This window comes from Sciurus carolinensis, chromosome 2, assembly GCF_902686445.1.
Source record: "Sciurus carolinensis chromosome 2, mSciCar1.2, whole genome shotgun sequence".
NCBI classification, from domain to species: Eukaryota; Metazoa; Chordata; class Mammalia; order Rodentia; family Sciuridae; genus Sciurus; species Sciurus carolinensis.
In genome coordinates this window covers 198,042,714-198,063,245 of record NC_062214.1, presented here as the reverse complement: position 1 = coordinate 198,063,245, position 20,532 = coordinate 198,042,714, and the positions used below count along the sequence as shown (strand labels likewise).

The window sequence follows — 20,532 nt, the reverse complement described above, 5'->3', positions numbered from 1 at the left end:
AGAGGCTTCACAGGGATTAGGAAGCTGGGACACCATCACCAGGAAGGCCAGTGGGTTCTTCAGGGGAGTAAGGGAGGGTGAGGCCACAGGCCATGGAGGACCAGCACCCTTGGACCCTCACACTCCCCCCCAGCTCTAGGAATGAGGGGCCTCCTCCACAGCCAGAAAGGGGTGCCTACACACTTGCCTGTTTGTCCACTGAGTCCCAGGCCACCACTATTCTGGAGTTGGAGCCCCTGCAGTGCCTGTCCTGGGGCAGAGAGGAAAGGGCAGAGGTCAGAGACCAGAGGCCAGGGGCCAAGAGGGTCAAGTGCAGGGCAGGTTGGCCTGGAAACCAGCTGAGGGAGGACCCCGTGGGCAGTAAGAGGACAGTCAGCACAGAGGGGCAGCACATTTATTGCTCAGTTAGGCACACACAGGAGCCAACTGTGCTGGTTCAGCACCTGAGGCTCTGATGGCTAGCTCTGCACCAGTGCAAATGCAGGGCAACCCCTCCTCAGAGCTGGACACAAGCTCAAGGTCATGCACTGGGGTGACAACCAGTGCCTCAAGCCCTGGTGGCCCACCCTCCATTTCCCCACCTTGGGAAACATGCCCTCAGTCTTCCAAAGGTGGTGAGGTGGTGATACGGGTGTCCTCCGTGGGAGACGGCCTCCCCATTGGACTAATCGTCCCCAGGGAGGATCAGGGACATCAGAGGTCTAGGGTTGCACAGGCTGGGGGTTTAAACCCTGGCTCCTAAATGGAGCCACCAGGTCACTGGAAGCAAGTAACCATCCTACTGGGCAATTCCTCTGCAGGTCAGGCTGCTGCATGACTCCAAAGAAAACCCTAAGGGGCTCTGGTGGCCAGGGCTGCAGAATGAACCTTCTGGGGGTTGGTGGCAGGGGACGTAAGAGAACACCTGAGGTCTGAGCACAGGGACACTCACACAGAGCCTGCGTAGCACCCAGGGCTGTGGGGTCAACCTGGAGGGCAGACAGCAGGGTTGCCTCCAGTGTCCTGGGTAAGCCAGGTCCTCACAGCACTTGGAGAGGCAGGTGGGCAGGGCAGCGTTCTCCAGGTCAGCCTCAAGCCCCTGTGGGACAGCGCAGGCTCTGACCCTCCTCCACCCCCTTCTTGTATAGGGCCACCCGGGAAAGGGGTCAGACCCTGTCACCCCATCCTGCACTCCTTGGCCTCAACACCCAGGAGAACCTACGGCGGTGAGGTTTTCATGCCGGCTGCAAATAGCAGCCAGACCAGAGACTGAGCCCAGCAAGGACATGAGCGGAAGTCCTCCCTCCACAGAGGGTGGTAATGTCCATTCCTCCTTGCCTACCCACTTTGGCCACCCAAGAGGCCCGAAGCCCCGCCCCACTGTCAGTTTCTAAACACAAGCCCCAGCAGGCAACCATATAAGGTGGCTTCTGGCCTTCCTGCCTGCCCCAGGATGCTCCCAGCTCCTTGTGCTCCCCCAGGACCCGTTAGCCTGGGGTCTTGGTGGCAAAAGTCAGGTAGCCTGTGTGGCCGACAGTCTCCTTCATGGGCGTGCCGCTGCGGAAGGGGCTGGCATCAGGGTTGGCAGGAGAGTCTGTGCTGGCCCCTGGGTGGCCGGCTCCTAGGTCAGGCAGGGGCAGGCTGACAGTGCGCACATGGTAGACCTGTGGCAGCACCTCCAGGGTGCTCAGCTCCGTGAAGCCGTGGGCCGCCAGCGCCTGGCACGTGCGCTGCACCTGCTCGATGCATGGGGAGAAGGAACAGAAGCGACCACCTGCAGGGAGCAGGATGCGGGTCAGAAAGAAGGGGCCTAAGGCAGTCTGCAGAGGCTCTGAGCCCTCAGGCCACAGAGAACAGGGAGCCCCCAGGTGAGGGGCTGTGCATGTACCTTGCAGAAGTCCAGCCCCCATCTGCTGGCCTGCCCTGTGGCAGGAGCTCTCCTGGAGCCTGGGAACCATGTGGAAGGAGCCACAGTGCACTGGTCCAGCTTGCCACCACCACCAACTCCCGTGCCCAGGAGCCAGGCCAAGTCCACTGTCTGGATCTCACTGGCCTCCAGTGGGCACTGCTATTCTGCCTTCCAGGAGGCAGCCAAGGGCCAGAGCCAGGGCTGGGGTGGGGCCAGGCCAGTGCAGCTGTCAGAGCTGGGCCAGGAATAGCTCCAACAACACGGCAGCACTGGGGCGGGGTGTGGGCTGCTGCTGTCACAGGAAATTAGCGGCTGTCGCTGGCTCCTGGGAACAGGAGGTACCTACCCTGAGCACAGTCTGAGCCCTCCACCACCTCCCACCAGGGCAGCCCACGGATGTTGCTCAGCCCACCTGGAGTGTGTGAGAGTCCAGTCCAGGTCCCTATCCTGGCAAGGGGTCATGGGGAAACCAGGGCAGGGAAGGGGTGTGCCAGATCCAGGCAGGTCTACAAATGTCCCTTGGCTGGGTCCCCTGTCACTGGGGATCAGGATCTGGGGTTGGACAATGTGCCTGCAGCTTGACACCAACCCACAGGCAATGTCACCTCTGAGGCAGAGCAGACCATACACCTCGCTGCCTGGGACCACAAACAAGTCTACCACTGAAATGGGGCTGGTGGTGCAGCTCAGTGGTGGAGGCTTGTCTAGCACATATGAAGCCCTGGCTTCCATCCCAGCACTACAACAAAACAAAACACACACCAGATCCACGAAAAAGTGAGCAGTCTCAGGACCCAGAACCCGCAGATCTAGGGCAGGAGCTGGGAGGGAGCTCAACAGGACACGGGAAGGGGTAACATATGAGCACCAATGCCTCAGGGCTCTTCCTGAGGAAGGCTTCCCTGGGCCTGGGCCTGGGCCTGCCAGTGACCCCAAAGCAGAGGATCCCCAGGTATGTGGGACCAAACTGGAGGGGGCAGGTGTGGGGATGTCAGGAGCCTGTGTACTTCCGCAGTCTGCTCATTCCTGAGGCCCTGGCCAGCTCAGCAGAGACCAGGGGCACAGAGGTCCAAGGCCAAATCTGAGCCAGCAGGAGGACCCTTGGCCTGTGTCTTGGAGGTGGCAGCTGTCCAGCCCCCACCCTCTGCACTGCAGTCCTTAGCTGGGAGTGGAAGCAGCCCTGGCTCTGGGCTAGCTCCTTCTCCAGAAAAGGCAAAATCCCTGGGACTCACCAGCCGCCTCCCTGGCTTGGGGCCCGACCTTCCTTCCCTAGCCTCCCACAGGGCTCCGCCTCCGCACCAGCATCTTCCCTAAAAGGGGCCAGCTGCCTGGCTCTGCAGCATGGGGGAGGGTAGGCTGCAGGAAGCAGCTGGGGCAGCCCCATGACTTCCCACCTCAGAGCCAGGCCCATCCTGTCATGCAGATCCTGCCTGCATTGAGATGTGGCTGCTAGAGTCCCCAGAGATCTGTCATGTTCATTTCAAGAGTGGACAAGGGCTTATCCTCCTCAACCTGATTCCTTAGCCAGGTCGAAAAGGGGCCCTGGCCTAGCCACCACCACTGCGTGGCCTGGAGGTGTCTGGACCTTCCTGGGCTCAGCTGACTCAGAGCTGGGGAGGTCCAGGAGCTCCACCCCACACTCTCTGCCCCACAGGTTGCACCTCTCCCAGAATCTCTTACACACCTTCAACCTTGAGGGCCTCCCAGGCATGGCCCACAGCCTCCCATGGTGATGGGATGTCCAAGAAGACAGCATCAGCCACATGGCTCACACCAAAGCCACTGCGGCACACATCCTGGGTGCGCACGGTCACCCAGTGGCCCACACGATGCTCCCGGAACTCCTCCCTGGCTTTGTCTGCTCGCTGCTGGTGAAACTCCACTGTGTGCAGGTGGCCCGTGGGGGCAATGCTGCGGATGATGGCATGGGACACAGAGCCACTACCAGTGCCTGGCAAGATAAGACCAGACAGGTGTCGGGGTTGTTCAAAGCCACCCAGGAAACAGCTTCATCCTCACCCAGAGGGACCTATAAAGGGATCAAGCGGTCAATAGACCCCAGGGCCACTGAGGCTGGGATCAATGGGCTATGTCTGATGCAGGTACAGGTGAGTGCAGTGGCATCCCTACCCTGTCCCAGTAAGATGCAGGCCCAGGGCAAGGGTTCAGCAGGGCTGGCAGGAGGTGAGCTCAGGCAGATTTGACACTGGCCTGTCCCATCCTCAGCCCTGACACCTTCCATGAGTCAAGGGTCCTGTTAATAGCTGCCCACCTCATTTCCCACCTCCCTCCCATGAGCTCCTTGGCCCACTCAGGTCCACCAAAATCCACCCCATGAGGCTCTGCCCCGCCTGACCTCAGGCACATGGCATAGCAGCCAAGCTGCCTGGCAGCCCTGCTCTTCCCCCAGCATCACTGTGTCCCCTGCCCCTCTTCAGCCTCCTTCACAGCTGCCCTCTGCTTGACTCTGTCCTGCAGGGCCTGTGCTGGCCTTCGTCCCACCATAGCTTCAAGTGCCTATTTGATGGCAACACACCCAGATTCCTGACAGCACTCGCCACCTCCCCCTCAACACACAGCCACACTCAGCACTGAAGTGCAAAGCTGGACCCCGTCCAACCCCAGATCTACTCCCTGTGAAGTTTCACAGACCCAGGCAATGACACCCACTGGTAGGGCCAGATGCTGTGGAGGCACCCTCAACCCCCCTCTTCCATCCCATGTACACCAGGGACTCCTGCCACCTCCCTCCAAATCTCTCCAGAAACTGGTCCCAACTTGCCACCTACATGCCTTGCCTATGGCCCCTCCCTCTCAGCTCTCTGCAACAGCCACCGTCAGTCCTATCTCAACACAGCCAGCAGCATTTTCCATAGTCAGTCAGCTACCTCTCCTCTGCACAGTCAGCTGGGCTCCCTCCCACTCAGGTGAGAGTTAGACTCCTAACCATCCTCTGAAAGGCACCCCATTATCTCCCTAAGCTCACTTCCTGCTCCTCTGCCCTTATTCCCTACTGCAGCTATACTGGCCTCCTTGCTGACCAGCACCTCAGGAGCATGTTCCCACCTCAGGGCCTTTGCACAGCTCTCCCTTGGCTCTTGGTAGTATCTCTTCATCATTTTTTTTTTTTTTTTTTTTTTTTGGATGCTGGGGATCGAACCCAGGGCCTTGTGTTTACAAGGCAAGCACTCTACCAACTGAGCTATCTCCCCAGCCCCTCTCTTCATCATTTTTGATTCACATGTTCCCTCCTCAGAGAAATCTTCCAGGACTACTCTAGCCTGACGGATCCTCTAAATTACCCTCAAACACGTGACCCTGTCTTACAAATTTCCCTGCAATCAACAGCTCTGAAGTGGTCATGCAGGCTCAATGTCCACCTTCTTTCTCAAGGGCAGGACCTGGAACCTCACAGAAGATCAGAAGAATGCATACTGACAAAGTGGGGTGAGCATCTGAGAGAAGCTGATGCCTGGCTCAGGAAGCATGGGGAAAGCTGATGGAGCTGGCTCTGAATCCTGCTTCCCACGCCCCTGGCACTCCAGAGAGGTGAAATGAAGCCTCAAAACACCAGCAGCAGAAACTCTTCCAGACCCTGAGGAACACACCACCAGGAATCTAGCTGTGTCTAGGCCCAGTATTATTCTTGGCACACCTTCATCACCACACCACGGTTCCAACATCTGTGTGTGTGTGTGTGTGTGTGTGTGTGTGTGACTCTATCCACTCCCAGGCCCTGGCTCAGTGACAGTGGTGTCAGCTTTCACTGGAGGTAGGTAAAGTCCTAGCTATGAATGAGCATAGGGCAGGATCCTCACTATAATAAGCTCTGGAAATAGCCCCAGTCTCTCTCCAAGAAGGGGCAACACTGCCCCTCTGCAAAAGTATAGAGATGGGCAGTCAGCACCTTTGTCAGTGCCAAGTTACACCAGACAGCTCCACCAAGACAGGCAGGACCCTCCTGGGACACCAACTCCTCCTGATATTCCAGGTCCAGACCCCACCACGTCTCAAATGGATGACAGCACCAACCAAACAGACTTCCCTGCTTCCACCCTCACTCCCTACAGTCGCCCCTAGAGAAGCTGCTAAAATAGACACTGAATAGCCATGCCTGTCTACAGGAAGGGCAGGCTGTAAAACGTCGGGGACCTTGGGTCTGACCTCTACCTTCCCGTCAGTTTCTTAGAACTGAGGCAGCCTGAAGAACTCACCAGACTCACAGACCACGGAGCCAGGCCGCAGCTCCAGCATCATAGTGAGCAGGGCGATGTCAGTGGAGTAGAGGATCTGCGTGCGGTGAGGCAAGTTCAGCGTCCAGAGTTCTGGTGTGGGGTGCAGCACATACACCCAGCCGCCTCGGCTGCAGATCACCTTGGAGCCAAAGGGACGGCCGATGAGGTCGACTGAATGCCGCAGGACACCGTGTCGGGTCTGGGTCTGTGCCCCACGCTGCACGCGCACTGCCACCATTGAACCATGACCCAGTGACAAGATAGCTGTGTCACCCTCTTTGATCAGCTCTTCATAGGCCACGAAGCTCATTGTGTTGATATCTGCAAGTGCCAGACCTGGAGAGGGGAGTGTGGGCATGAACAATGGGCCAGGAGGCAGGATGTGGACCAATGGTCCCGACATAAGGCCTGTGAGAGCCATATTCTGAGCAGTGAGATGCGGGGGTGGTGAGTGGCTGGATCAAGAAGGATGCACTCTAGCCTGAGATCTGGAGCCCTTCTTGGTCTGAGACACGAGAAGGACCAAAGAGCGGGAGAAACTGAGGCTCAGCCATGGCCAAAATGGGACCCCAGGATTCCCACAGAGGAACGACCTGACTTTCTCATCACCCTTCCCCAGGAAGAACCTGGCTCCATTCCCCCGCCGTGAGATGAGAAGGCGGCCTTTGCGAGGCATCCACCAGCGGGGGAGCGGCCAGCGGCCAGCGGGGTCAAGCCGGGCCTGACTCCGCGCAACCCCTGCCCAAACCCAACACCCGCAAGGCGGGCTCGGGGCGCGCGGGCGGTAGCGAGGACTTGCCAGCCTGGCGCTGGAGGGACGCGGACGCGCGGAGAAGGAGCCTCAAGCTGCGCGGAGCTCACCTGCCGCGCCGGCTCCCGGGCTCCACACGTGGGCCTGCGGCGCCCGGCGGCGACACCGCACTTCCGGCGCCCGCGCGCGTGGATGACGTCGCGCCACGCCCCCGCGCGCGCGGGATGCTGGGAGCGCCGCGCTGCCCTTCGCGCTCTCCCAGAGGACGTTAGCTGTGGCGTCTGCCGGGCTGCGGTCGTCCGCGCATACTTGCGCGTTGCCTAAGAGATCCGAGCACAGGACTAAATAAACCCCCCTCCCCGCCAGCCGCCGCTATCGCGCGGCCCTTTAAAATCGCCGCGTGCCCGCAGCCCCTGCGGGGGGACGGCCATTCCCGGCGGCCCCACCCGGGCATGCCAGGACACTGTGCAGCAGACATCTTGTCATGGCCAACGACTCGGGAACACGTTGCCTGGGCCCAGCATGTGCCCAGCATGCCTCCCAGCATGTGGACTCGCAGGGCGGAGGGGGTCCCCAAAGACTTTGGCCAGGGTCAGCTCGAAGTGCCTTGTTAGGCGTCTGGAACAGTATAAGCAAGTGGCCCCAGGCCAGGCCCTGCAGGCGCACGTTCCTCTGAGCGCAGGGCTGCTCCAAGGAGGGAAAAGGGGTCCGACTCCCCTCCTGGGACCCCAGACACCATGAGAATGATGAACTGGGCTCATTTGGGAGCCCAAGCAGGGGACTGGGGGAGGGGCGACTGGAGGGCCGGTCAGAAAAGGGAAGTGGGAGTGGTGTTCTGTCTCAGCGGTCCGAGCCAGTTCCTCTGGAGCGTGCCAGGGAGGGCGGGCATGGAGTGTCTTACTGCAGCCCCCGCCCCCCGGACCAGGCCATGTCCTGTTAGCCCCAGGGACTGTAGACCTCCCAGCCTACCTAGCTATCCTGGGACCCAGGCCAGCTAGAGTAACTTTAGGTTATACTCCTCCACTCCCAGGCTACTCTAGCCTGGCAAAAAGGGGATGGGCAGCCCCTGCGGAGCAGGCTGTTCCATTCCCCAGAGTCCTGCCAACTTGTGGGGGACCACTGAACTCTCTTTTTGGGGATGGGCCAGGCCAAAATGTGTGTGGCCCTAGGCATGGCCCCTCGAGTAGATGATAGAAACGCAGGTGCCTGACTTCATCACCTCCATACCTCTGCCCTGGCTGGGCCTGGGTCTGAGGATCCTGGGAGGTTAGATGGGACCGGGATTCTGGTGCCTTCCCTCTCTATGGGCCCAGGTCCCTGTGAAACAACCCAGCTCCATCAACTCTGCAGCCTCTGTTCCAACAGACTCACTCCCTTGATGATCAGCAGCCTGAACCACCCACTAATTGTTCCCCTGGGGGATTTAGACTTTCCACTTCCCTGGGGGTTCCTCTTCCCCAGCCTTTCAGCTTTAACTTGGAGGGAGGCCCAGTACCTGGTGTAAGGCTGAATTAGGACTCTGACTCAGCAGTGGTTTCCCTGGGTCCCAACTTCCCACTTGTCTTTCTGTCCAATACTGACCTGCTGGCTTCTACAGTGCCCCCTCCACCAGGCAGCCTCCTCAGAGGTGCCCACCTGTTCCATCAGGCTGCCCAACCCTCAGCCTGAGTCCTTAAGCAAAACCAGCTTCCCTAGGCCTCAGCTGATTGCCAGGATGGGCCCTTTCTCAGGGCGGAGAGTGTATGCTGGGACTAGCCTAACAAGAACAGATGCTTATTTGAGCCCAGCTAAGTGTCATTGCATTGAATCCTCCCCACAATCCTGGGGGGTGGGGGGCACTTCACAGATGGGGAAATAGAGGTTAGATGATTTTGTTAAGGCAAAGTGGTCAAAGTGGAATTGGGATTTAAAGCCAGTAAACCTAACCAGATAACCAATAGCACATTTGAAGAAATGAAGGAACAGGCAGAGAGGAGGCCTTGGAGGAAAAGGAGAAGCTAAGGATGCCACTGGGGGAAGTTGCTCCACCTGCACTCCAGGCAGGGACTGGGTGACAGAGGGCCTCTCTTCCTTGATCAGGACAGTCTCCTTTTGCATTGTGTCCTGTGGCCCCAAGGCAGCTCATTCCGTCTTCTGTCTCCTGACTCCAATCAGCTTCCCCTTTGGGTTCTGCAGAGTTCAGAGGCGAGAGCACTGGGAGGAAGCATTCCTGCCACCATTACACCCCGGGTGCAGACTCAGGATAGTGGCAGTTCCTGGCCTGGAGCTTGGCTCTCCCTGCTTCACCTAGACCTGTCTGCGCCTGCGCCTGCCTCGGACTCCCTTGAGGCCCCTTCCAGGTCCTGTGGTTAATGTGTAACCAGGTGTGATTTCTGAGGAATCTGGACCATAAACTGGCAGAATGATGTCACTCAACTTCTTGCCCAGACGCTGCCAAACCGGCTCCTGTGGGCTCCTGATGGCAGAGGGTCTACATTGGAAGGCTAGGTTGGGTAAACAGATGGGTGTTTTTCTGTCAAGGGCGAGGCTGGCCCCCTGTCCAGGACCCTTCCCTGGCTCTCAGGGGCTTCTTAGGAGGCCCATCCTGGCTATTAGCTGAGGCCTAGGGGAAGCTGGTTTTGCATAAGGACTCAGGCTGAGGGCTGTGCAGCCTGATGGAACAGGTGGGCACCTCTGTGGAGGGGGCCTGGAGGAGGGGGCACTGGAGAAGACTCTCCAGCAGCCCCTGCCTGGCAGGGGCCTCGGCCTCACACTTGGATCTGAAGGTCTCAAAGGCCCTGCCCCCTTTCTTCCCTGCTGCTGCTTATGCCCCAACACAGCTTTCTGACACCCTGCACCAGGGAGTATGCCTGCATCCCAAGGGTAGGTGCCCCAGGATCACTGAGGAACAGCTGGACCTCTGACCCAGCACCTCTGTCACCAAACTACCAGTCTGCCTTTGTGTATCTGCAGAAAGGGGCCCCACATACTGTCTTCAAAGGCAGAGGCAGGAGCACCATCCTGCAGGTGCTCTCTGCTTGGGTAGGTAACCCTGCAGCCTCTGGATCTTACCTCTGCAATCCTGACCTTGCCTGTGGAGAGAGAGCGGGAAAGAGAGTCCTTTCCTGGTGGAGTCTGGGAGAGGGATGACTTTGAGAAGCTGCAAGGGCTAGAGACAAAGAGGAAGCCCTGCCCCCCCTCCACAGATGCCAAGTCTGTCTCCTCTGTTCCTACAAACAGAAACTTGAGCACTTCAGGTCTTTGGGACCAGGGGCTGGCGCAGTTACAGATATTCTGAGATTGGGGGAAGGGGTTGCAGGGTGTGCAGAGTGCAGGAATTCCAGGATTAAGGGACACCTGCTGTCTGGCCAGTTGGTTGGGTCATTTGCTTTTTTATATTGGTTTGTTTTATTGGTCTAAGACATGCTGAATCAGACTGAAGCAGGCCAAGGTGAGGGAGGGAAGAGACAGAGTCCCCTTTGCAGTAGCCACAGGGACAGGACAGTGGATAGCTGGTGCCCTTTGCCCTTCCATGCTAACACAGCAGAGGCAAACAGGCTTCTTCCTCTTTGGGTCTTTGCCCCAATGTCCTCTTCTCAGAGGCAGCAGCTCAGTGTCCCCTTTAAGCCAGGATTCCTGTGCTCTCTGGGCCCTGCCACCAGAGGCACTGAAGTCTTACCATTATTTAGTTCACTTGACCACTTGCTCATGGTGACTCCCTCCAGCAGCAGGACTGGGGTTCTTTCCCTTCTTGATCGCCTCCATGTCCCTAGCTCCTGGCACCTGGCAGGAGCACCCTGTATAATGGCTGGAGGGATTTGGCAGAATATAAGCAGGGATGAAGGTTTCCTCCTCCTTGCTTTGTTCACCCACACGAGACGCTGTGGATGAAGTTAACCAGTAGCTTCCTTCTCTCTTTTAAACGGCTGCATGATGTTCCACACCAGGGAGATAGCTTCTATTCATGGTCAGACCCCCAGTAATCAGTAAATGATTGTTCCTTCCTGGATTTGTCTGGTTTTTCTACTACACATCTCTTGGTCTATTTGCAGAGAGAATGGACATTGTTCTTTCTATAGGCTGGATTCCTAGAAGTGGGATTGCTGGGTCATGGAGTTTGAACATTTTTTAATTTTAACAGTTACTGCCAAATTACTTTCTAAAAAGGATGTAGCAACTCAGCTGCAGGCAGGGTGTGAATGCCTGTCTCCATGCATTCCAACTCGCTGCTGTACAGGTCAGTCTTCTAAATTCTTGCCAACCTGAGTGTGTGGGGTAGGGGAAGATACAGTCATCTCGGTTTTAATTTGCGTGAGTCTGATTAGTGAGATAATTTTTTAATGTCACATGTTTATTGATTACCATTTCCCCCCATCTTTGCCTAGTGTCCCAGGGCTGCCTTTAGAGGCCGAGGTTGTGGGAACCTACCCCCCTGTGAAGAGGGGGTTTGGTTCTGGAAACTCACCAGCATCATCTCAAGACATAGTGTCCTGTTATCTATCGAGAAGGGCATGGCCCAAGGGTCTGCGCTCAATTTCCTGGGAGCCCGGAGGCACGCCCAAGGTCAGGGCATCGCGGGTGCAGCCCAGCTGGGTCACAGCCAGACTGCGCCTGCCTCTGCACCAAGAACACCCAGGAGATGCCTGCGGGCACCTTGAGGAAGGTCAGAGGCTCTGGGCCAGCTCGGTACGGCCAGTTTGGGTTGGGGTGGAGGAACTGCTGCAGGACCTTGGACTCTCTCGCTGGGCCCCTGGCCGCCGCCAACTAGGGGACTGGCCCGACAATGGAAGGCAGGAACCGGGGTAAGCATGAGCCAGAGCGTCCTCAAGTGCCCGGTGGCTTTCCAGCCTCAGTTTCCCACCCAGAGGCACTGTGTTTCGGGGGTGGGGTGTGTTTCAAGAATGTCCAAGGGCCTGTGGTTCCAATTTCAGGGTCCTGGGCAGGCTCTTGACTGGATAGTCGGACCGCGCTGGGTCCCCTCGACTCGGATCTGTGGTGGGCGGCTTGGGGACTTCTGGGGGCTACCCCGCGGCGGACAAAGCGGCGGCACCACCCCGAAGCGCTGGCCAATGGAATGAATGGGCTATAAATAGCGGCCAATGGGCGGCTCGCAACGCGCCCCTTAAGAGCTCCGGGAGCGCGGAGCGGCCACTGTTCGCCTGCGCCGCGCCCGGAGCTGCTGGCTGACTGAGCGCCCCCGCCCCGCCTGGACGCCCGGTGAGCGGGCCCGAGGGCTGGGGGCGGCCGCGTCGGGTGCGGGACGGGGGCGCTACACCGAGAGGCGTGGGGCCGCGGCGTCACGCGAGGGGCGCGCCGCCTGGAGCGCGCACTGGACCAGCGGGGTCCTGGGCTGTGCGGGCCCCCCAGGCGCGCGCCGCAGACCCCTCTGACCTTGGCTGCGTCCTCGGAGCACCGCGGGGCCGTGAGAGGGTCTGCATGACCCCAGAGGTCGGGTGCACTGGGCCCCGCTGACCCCGAGCTTCCCCGTAGCCCGCCGCCGCCGTCATGCCCTTCTCCAATGGCCACAACGCGCTGAAGCTGCGCTTCCCTGCCGAGGATGAGTACCCCGACCTGAGCGTCCATAACAACCACATGGCCAAAGTGCTGACCCCCGAGCTGTACGCAGAGCTGCGCGCCAAGAGTACACCAAGCGGCTTCACGCTGGACGACGTCATCCAGACTGGCGTGGACAACCCGGGTACGCGCATCGCTTCTGGGGGTCAGGCTTCCTGATGCCCCCAAGAACCCCCCTTGTGGTCAGGTCCCTCCGCCCTTCCCCTACCGAGCCCGCGCCGGGGTCCCCGCGCCCCCGTCTCGCGCGCAGCCGCAGGGTCCTCAACAGCCTGCTCCAGCCTGGCGGTGACGTCACTGTCCCCCGCCCCCCTCCCCCAGGCCACCCGTACATCATGACCGTGGGCTGCGTGGCGGGCGACGAGGAGTCGTACGACGTGTTCAAGGCACTTTTCGACCCCATCATCGAGGACCGGCACGGCGGCTACCAGCCCAGTGATGAACACAAGACGGACCTAAACCCGGACAACCTGCAGGTGCGGGGAGGCCGGGGCCCGGGCGGCCCGGGGAGGGTCTCCCGGCGCTCACTCTGGTCCCACTCTGCCGCGTCCCCAGGGCGGCGATGACCTGGACCCCAACTACGTGCTGAGCTCGCGGGTGCGCACAGGCCGCAGCATCCGCGGCTTCTGCCTTCCCCCGCACTGCAGCCGCGGGGAGCGCCGGGCCATCGAGAAGCTCGCGGTGGAAGGTAGGGGTCGGGGGGCCTGTGCGCGGGTGGCTTGTTTACCAGCCACCGGAGCTGCTGCGCTCTTATCAGCGCGCTCCCGGGTCCAGTTTCCCCAAGAGACCTAGGGACCAAGGCCCAGACCAGCGCCCGCAGCGGCCTGGGGCCCAGAGAGGGCGGGTTCTGGCCCTGGGTCACCGCCAGAGACCGCTCGCTGCCCGCTCTGCGTGGACCTGGCGGGCGGGGGCTCTGGCGCCCCCCAGGGGCTGGCGACGAAGACGGAGGAGGGGCGTGTGGCACGGGGCTGGGGGCCCCCAAACCAGCGGGTATCCTAGTCCGGCCCTTCTGCAGCCCTGTCGAGCCTGGACGGCGACCTGGCGGGCAGGTACTATGCGCTCAAGAGCATGACCGAGGCGGAGCAGCAGCAACTCATCGACGACCACTTCCTCTTCGACAAGCCGGTGTCGCCCCTGCTGCTGGCCTCGGGCATGGCCCGCGACTGGCCCGACGCCCGTGGCATCTGGTGCGTGCCCCGCTCCTCCTCCCGCAGATCCCCTCCCCTCCCCCTCGCAGGGTGGGGCCCTCCGCGCCAAGGAGGAAGAGGGTGGGGCGGTGCTTCTGGTCGGTCGGTGCCGCCCCAGCCCTGCGTGCAGGTGACCTTGGCTGCGCAGGTGTGTGAAGGCCCCAGGCTGCTAGAGGCCTCAGTCTCCCGAGATTTTAGGGTGGGAACGGGTCTCAGGTCTCACTGGCGTCTCTCCTCCACCCTCTCGGGAGCCAGAGCTTCTTGTTTTCTTCTTTCTCACCCCCTCCCCCGCCGGGATTCTGCCAGGTGCTGGTGACGCAGAAGCCTCCTCACAGCCTCCTCACGAGTCCAGGCAGGGCTCCTACCCCGCTGTCTGCGCTGGGCCGGTGGCTGGGTGGATCTGGCTTACCCCTGGCGGGCTGTCCTGGCTGTCCTGCCCCTTGCTTTCTAGGTGGGGAATTGTGCTCATAAGTAGGGATAAGCACTTGACTGACAGGTTGGGGTGACAGGCAGGGGTGTCCTGCGGCTCTGCCTTCCTCTAGTGTTGATGGGGCTTGCGGTCTGGGCAGCCAGTATTCCAGGGCTTAGTTAGAAAGGGCACCTAAGGACTTTGAGGTTCTTTGGGTCTGAGGATTCCTGGAATGTTTTTCTGGTTGTGTCGCGAGACCACTAGCCTTGGCCTGACTGTGTCCTCCCCTAGGCACAATGACAATAAGACTTTCCTGGTGTGGATCAATGAGGAGGACCACCTGAGGGTCATCTCTATGCAGAAGGGGGGCAACATGAAGGAGGTGTTCACTCGCTTCTGCACCGGCCTCACCCAGGTCAGGCCTAGCTGCCCCCCACCCTGGGCCTGCATCCTGGGGGCTTGGTGCCAGGGAGGAGGCAGGCTGGGATGTGGGTGCCCCCCGGAGAGCCCAGGTATCCCAGGGTTCCAGCCTGCCCACTCACACTGGTCCCTTGGGGCTTTCTGCCAGACCTCCCCTCGTATGCCTCTTTCCTTCTCCACCTCCAGATTGAAACTCTCTTCAAATCCAAGAACTACGAGTTCATGTGGAACCCTCACCTGGGCTACATTCTCACCTGCCCCTCCAACCTGGGCACAGGGCTGCGGGCAGGTGTGCACATCAAGCTGCCTCACCTGGGCAAGCACGAGAAGTTCTCAGAGGTTCTCAAGCGGCTGCGGCTTCAGAAGCGGGGCACAGGTGCGGGGCAGGTGACACAGGCAGCCCTCCCACCTGGGCAGACTTCTTCCACCTTGCTGACCTGGCTGTCCTCTCCCTATCCCCAGGTGGTGTGGACACGGCTGCCGTGGGTGGGGTTTTTGATGTCTCCAACGCAGACCGCCTGGGCTTTTCGGAGGTGGAGCTGGTACAGATGGTGGTGGATGGAGTGAAGCTGCTAATCGAGATGGAGCAGCGGCTGGAGCAGGGCCAGGCCATTGATGACCTCATGCCTGCCCAGAAGTGAAGCCTGGCCCATACCACCACCAGCCTGCTGCTTCCTAACTTATTGCCCGGGCAGTGCCCACCATGCACCCCTGATGTTCACCGCCTGGCGACTGAGCCCTTAGCCTCGCTGTAGAGACTTTTTTGTCGCCCTGGGTAGAGTTTATTTTTGTGATGGCTGAGCTGTTGCTGATGCTGAAATAAACTAGGGTTTTGGCCTGCCCCGTCCCCGAGTGCTGCCTCTTGTTTCCTTGGAAAGCCCATGGTGGGGGTCTGAGGCCCAGTCGCCCTTTCTGCTTCATCTTCTGGAAGGCAGGACAGGAGCTGGGTGTGCTTGCTCTATCCCTGGATCCCTCTTTGCCCTCCCGTGCACTTGGCTTGGGGGTGGGGGGAGACTGCAAGACTCTGAGCCTCAGACTGAGCAGCTAAGGGCCTGGGGGCTTTTGGGTGGGGCCTGGCACTGTCCTCACCCGTCCTGGGTGGGGGTGTAGGTACGATTCCTAGCAGGAGTCCAGAAACACCATGCTTTTCCAGTCCCCTCCCCATTCCTCTCCTGGCAGCCTAGGGATCCAGGCATCTCCCTGCTCCTCCTCCCCAACACCTACTCCATTTCCTAAATAATCTTCGGTCCTGCTTCCTTCCCTCCCAGCTCCACCCTCAGGCAGGACTGCCCCCTTCCTGCCGGCAGGTTCAGTCCTCTGACCCCTTCCTTCCCAGTGGCTGGTCCCTTGGGTTCTGTGCTCTCCACTTGCACCTTGGCTGCAGGGCCCTCCTGGCAAGGGCCCAGCCACCTGGCCTCCATGGCAGGTCCCATAATACAATAGGGACACTGGAGCAAGAGGGCATTGGACTATCGAGGGCAAGGTCTCCCTGGGCCATATTTTCGGTCCCCCAGCCTGTGGTTCTGGTGGGACCCCCTGAGGGCTGGGTCAGGGTTTGGGGCTTGGAGGCTGCTGATTCCAGCCAGGGCTGGGACTCCTGTTCCCTTTCCCCTCCAGTGACTAGTCTGTGATGCCACCTGCTGACCAGGGCCTCCTCACACTCTGGGAGCAGGGACTGGGGCACCCCTACTCCATGTGCTTCAGCTGCATGGGTCTCTCCCCCAAACCCCATGTCCACCTCATTCCTTGCCCACTAGATTGTGGGTTAAGCCTGCTCTCGTCCCCTGGGGCACAGGGGCATGGTGACCCGCAACTTGGGATGACCAGCTGGTTGGTTGGTAGGCAGTTGTGGGGCATCCTGGCACCTGTCTCCACGACCAGTGTCCAGGTGAGAGGTCCATTCAGGTGGTGCCTGGGCTGGGGAGGAAAGGGGCTTTGTGTCGGGCTCAGGGCCAGACCTGGAGAGGCATTCCCTTCACCGAGAGAACACCTGAAGTGGCTGGGCTCAGGAGGGGGCAGGTCCCTTGGTGCAGAAGCTCCCCAAGCTCGGCCCCCAGCTGACTGGCCTGGGAGTCCAGGCTGGTTCCCGATTGCCCTTCTGCCAGGAAGGCCCTGGACCCAGCCAGGGGGCTCTGGGCCAAGCCACACTGTAGACTTTAGTCTGGTGACTCAGGAAGAAGGGTTGTGACAAGAGTCAGCCCCAAGAGCCAAGCCAGGTGAGCACAGGAAGCAAGTCCCTCTGGAGGGGGCTGCGGGCAGGGAGTGGGGAAAGCTGGCACAGTGTGGATGTGGCTCTCCTGTCCTGCTGCCACTGCCACACAGACTCCCTGTGAGCCACAGTGGGTGGCACTGTCAGAAGGACTGAAGGGGCAGGGAGTGGTGTCCCAGCAGTGAAGCGAAGGCTTCCTGGCCTGCCTGTCACAGGAGGCTGCGTCCACGCTGCCCTCCCACCTGGGACCACCCTTCCCCACACCCTTGACTCCGAACTCCAGTGGGGAGGGAAAGGCCCTCCTGCTGGCTCAGCACCCCCTCCCCCCTGGCTTGGTCAGGGTCATCCAGAGCCCAAATGTCACCGGGGTGGTGCAGACCCCACCCTGCCCGAGGTGGGCATGGCACCAAGGGGCCTGGTCATGCAGGCCTGGCACTTGATGACGTGTGCTGTCAGGCTGAGAGTCCCAGGAACACAAGGTGCACAAGCTGGATCCTTCAGCCCCACCTGCCATTCCCAGGCATTGGAGCTCGGGAGGCCGAGCCTCACGCCATCCAGGAAACCTCCTTCTTTCCTCTGTTCTGGAGGGTTAAGTGGGTATGTTCAAGTCAAGGCCAGGCACAATGGCACACACCTGTGATCCCAGCAACTGGGGAGGCTGAGACAGGCCAGACTCAGCAATTTAGTGATATCCTGTATCAAACAATAAGAAAGGGCTGGGGATGTGGCTAGTGGTAGTAAAGTGCCTCTGGGTTAGAACCCCAGTACCAAAAAAGCCAAAAACCAAAAATAAAAAGCAAATCACAGTCAACCCTGGGCTAGCAGGAAGTATGCCTAATGAAGCACCCGCACGGGTAACTCCAGGAATTCTGGCTTGGAAGTGACCCCACGTGGGTCCTATGGCGGAGGTGTCCTGTGTGAGCACAACAGGCCAGAAGTCCTCCCCGCACCCGGGCCCCTCAGAATGTTTGTAGACATTGACATTTGAGTACCACAGCCAACAGAAATAACAGGAGATGCGATACCAAGAACAGGGAAGAACTGGTCAGCACCCTCGGTCAACAAGGTGGCCACCCCGCCCACACAGGGGGCCCAGGCAGACATTGCACCAGTGTGGGGAAGTCAGGGAGGTGGTGACAGACTGGGACAGAGGCCAGCGAAAGCAGCTTATAAAACAGCTCCTGCCCTGAAGTCCCACACAAAATATGTGGAAAAACCCCGCGACAGTTGTGGGCTGTGGGTGGTGGGGTAACAGGTGATTTCCTTCTTTATACTTCATTTTCCAAATTTTCTACAGTGAACATGTATTACTTACATAAGCCAAGATTTTTTTTTTTTTTTTTTTGCTGTGCTGGGGATTGAACCCAGGCCTGTGCATGCTAACCAAGTGCTGTGCCACTGAGCTCCACCCCCAGCCCTCAAAATAGATTTTAAAATGGTGTTTAAAAAAACAGTTGCAATATGTCATAGACCATGGGAGCCTACTGAGGCAGCAGCCATAGGACTTCACTGTTCCCCAGCTGGGGAAACTGAAGCTCGGAGAGGAGAAAAGACCAGCCCTGGGTCACCAGTGAGACCATCTGGCTCCAAGCCCTGGGCTCATTTTGCTGTTCTTTGACTTTTGAGAACATTCCAGACTTCTCATGGGTGAGATCGCTTCTCCTAACAGCAGCTTGGAAGGCTGCAATTGCCTGGTCTGCTCCTCAATCTGCTCTTCTATTTCTGGGCCAGCCTGGTACTTACCGTGTCTCCTGCAGTGCCCTGAGGGGGTGGCAGTGTACTCACATGCCCTCAAACTTCATTCCTTCCACAGGTAGAGGAAACAGTCTTTGGATTGGCAGGAAGTCCTCTCCAGGCTTCAGGGTGTCTAGCACAGCCCAGGGCATTTCAGCTTAGAGAAGGAGGCTGTCACCTGTGCCCTGGACCCCAACACCCTGGTTTGCAAGTCTGGCGCTGTGCTCACAGTGACTGGCCCAGCGCACCTCCTGCCCTGTCCTGGCCCTGCCATGTGGCTGTGCCTTGCTGAAGACATGGAGGAGGTGGTTTGCCCGGGTTCATATGTGCTGACTTCCACCTAAAACTTAACCCTAAGAACCAGACAGGGGAAAAGTACGACCATCAGCAACTTACTCATCTGACCAATCTCTGTGGCACTGATGGCCACTATGCCCTCTGCATTAGTCACAAAGCCCTGGTGCTCAGCCACCCTCATTTCCAACACCTGGCCAGGTGGTAAAAACACTCTAGCAGTCACTGAGAATTAGGACAAGGTGACCCTGTGAACAGCAGTGTGCCACCTGGCAGAACTCACTGGATGCCTGCACCACTCCTGGTGAGGTGGTGATGGACGGGGGCTGTGACCCTGCTTGGCCACTGGGAGCTCCACTGCAGAGGGGGGCCTAGCTCCAGACCCCAGAGGGCAGGGAGGGGAATCTTGCAGGAATGTAGGTGGAGCAGAGACTGGCTCCAGAAGCAGGAGGCCTCAATGGCTCCAGGCAGTCCCACCCCCAGCTCAGCCCCTCCCGGGAGGGCTTGGATGACTGATGACTGATGGCTCCCCAAGGTCAGGCCAAGGGAGCGGCACCAGGCCTGGTCTCCTTGGCCTTGTGTCTAAACTGGGCAGGACTCGTGTCTACTCTCTGCCTCCCACAATCTGCCCAGAAAGCCCAGCAGGAAAGTCTGGAGGCCCCAGACCTCCTTGCCCTCATCCGCTGTCCTTGAGCTGTGTGCAGTGCCACTTCTTCATGCTCATGACACTGTTCCACTGCTTAGCCTCCTCTGAGGATGCTGACCTCATGTGGGCGGGTCAGGTCCTCCTTTGCTGCCCTGCCCCACCATACAGAGTTGCACCCTCACTGGTGCAGGTGGCCGGTGTCAGCACTGCCAAGGTTAGTCCAGGAAACACAATTCGCAGTGCAGCCAAACCCACCCCTTGCATTAGAATGAAAGGGAGGCTGGGTGTGGAGGCTGAGGCGCCATCACAAGTTCAGGTCAGAATGGGCGACATAGCGAGACTCTGTCTCAAAATAGAAAAATAAAAAGGGCTGGGGGGTGTAGTTCAGGGGGAAAGCACTTGCCTAGCATGTGCAAGGTCCTGGGTCCCATCCCTAGCACCATGAAAACCAACAAAAGTGAAGTCTAGTTTTGTTCAGACTTGTGACCCATCAACTGCCCCAAGCACTGAATGGCTCAGATGTATGATCCTTCAGAAGAAAGGCCAAACGATCTAAAAATGCTGACTCTGCCTTGACAGGGACCACCTATGCTACTGCGCCAGTCACAGCAACATGCATCCATCTCGGAGGAGCAGGAGACAGAGAGAGAGGAGCCAGGCACTAACTGCCTGCCTTTGTTCTCCTGGACTAGTCGAAGACTAAATGCATAACTTTACTTTTTCACCAAAGTCTCAGTGTTCAGTTCAATTTATTAAAGACTAGGAGATGCAGCCTGCAAGACACACCCTCCACACACTGTCGGAGCAAAAGGATGTGCAGCATGGCCATGCTGGGTCGCAGGAACTCCTAGCACTGTCAGGCTGAGTGGGTCCTCCAGGACCGCAGGGCCATGGGCAGCAGAGGAGTGGCCAGTGGGTGGGGGCTGAGGCCTGGCCCCGAGGAGGGAGGGGAGCAGGGTGAGGGAGCCTGGAGTGCACAGCAGTCGAGAATGGGTAGGCCCCCTACCCAGGACGGGGTGCTGTGTCAAGGGCATGACTGCATCTGCTGCTTCCAGCTCATTCCCACCAGAACTCGGCTGTGGGAGAGTGTGCTCACACAGTCCAGGCCTGCAGGCAGCTCCCCTGAGGAGGGGCGCCCAGGTCAGCCCCTGCAGCTCCTGCTCCCAGAAGGTGCATGGCACAGGTAGGACCCAGGACCTATGCTGCAGG

At 59.3% G+C, this 20,532-nt stretch overlaps 2 protein-coding genes across 3 annotated transcripts; one reads left to right on the top strand and one right to left on the bottom strand.

Moving 5' to 3' along the window:
* Window positions 1-382: 382 nt before the first annotated feature.
* Window positions 383-7,264, bottom strand: Trmt61a (tRNA methyltransferase 61A). 2 transcript variants are annotated; one of them, XM_047539890.1, is made up of 4 exons: window positions 6,985-7,264; window positions 6,103-6,459; window positions 3,573-3,839; window positions 383-1,753 (listed from the first exon to the last, which is right to left on the bottom strand). In XM_047539890.1, the coding sequence occupies exons 2-4, from the start codon at window positions 6,431-6,433 to the stop codon at window positions 1,467-1,469; spliced, it is 885 nt and encodes a 294-aa protein (XP_047395846.1). In that variant the 5' UTR covers window positions 6,434-6,459; window positions 6,985-7,264; the 3' UTR covers window positions 383-1,466. The 2 variants fall into 2 exon arrangements, with proteins under 2 accessions (XP_047395846.1, XP_047395845.1); XM_047539889.1 differs by lacking the exon at window positions 6,985-7,264 and adding an exon at window positions 6,750-6,848.
* Window positions 7,265-11,918: 4,654 nt separating this feature from the next.
* Window positions 11,919-15,292, top strand: Ckb (creatine kinase B). Its single transcript, XM_047539791.1, has 8 exons — window positions 11,919-12,070; window positions 12,344-12,551; window positions 12,746-12,900; window positions 12,980-13,112; window positions 13,440-13,611; window positions 14,312-14,435; window positions 14,627-14,816; window positions 14,903-15,292. Exons 2-8 carry the CDS (start codon window positions 12,359-12,361, stop codon window positions 15,079-15,081), a joined length of 1,146 nt encoding a protein of 381 aa, XP_047395747.1. The 5' UTR covers window positions 11,919-12,070; window positions 12,344-12,358; the 3' UTR covers window positions 15,082-15,292.
* The last annotated feature ends 5,240 nt before the right edge of the window (window positions 15,293-20,532 follow it).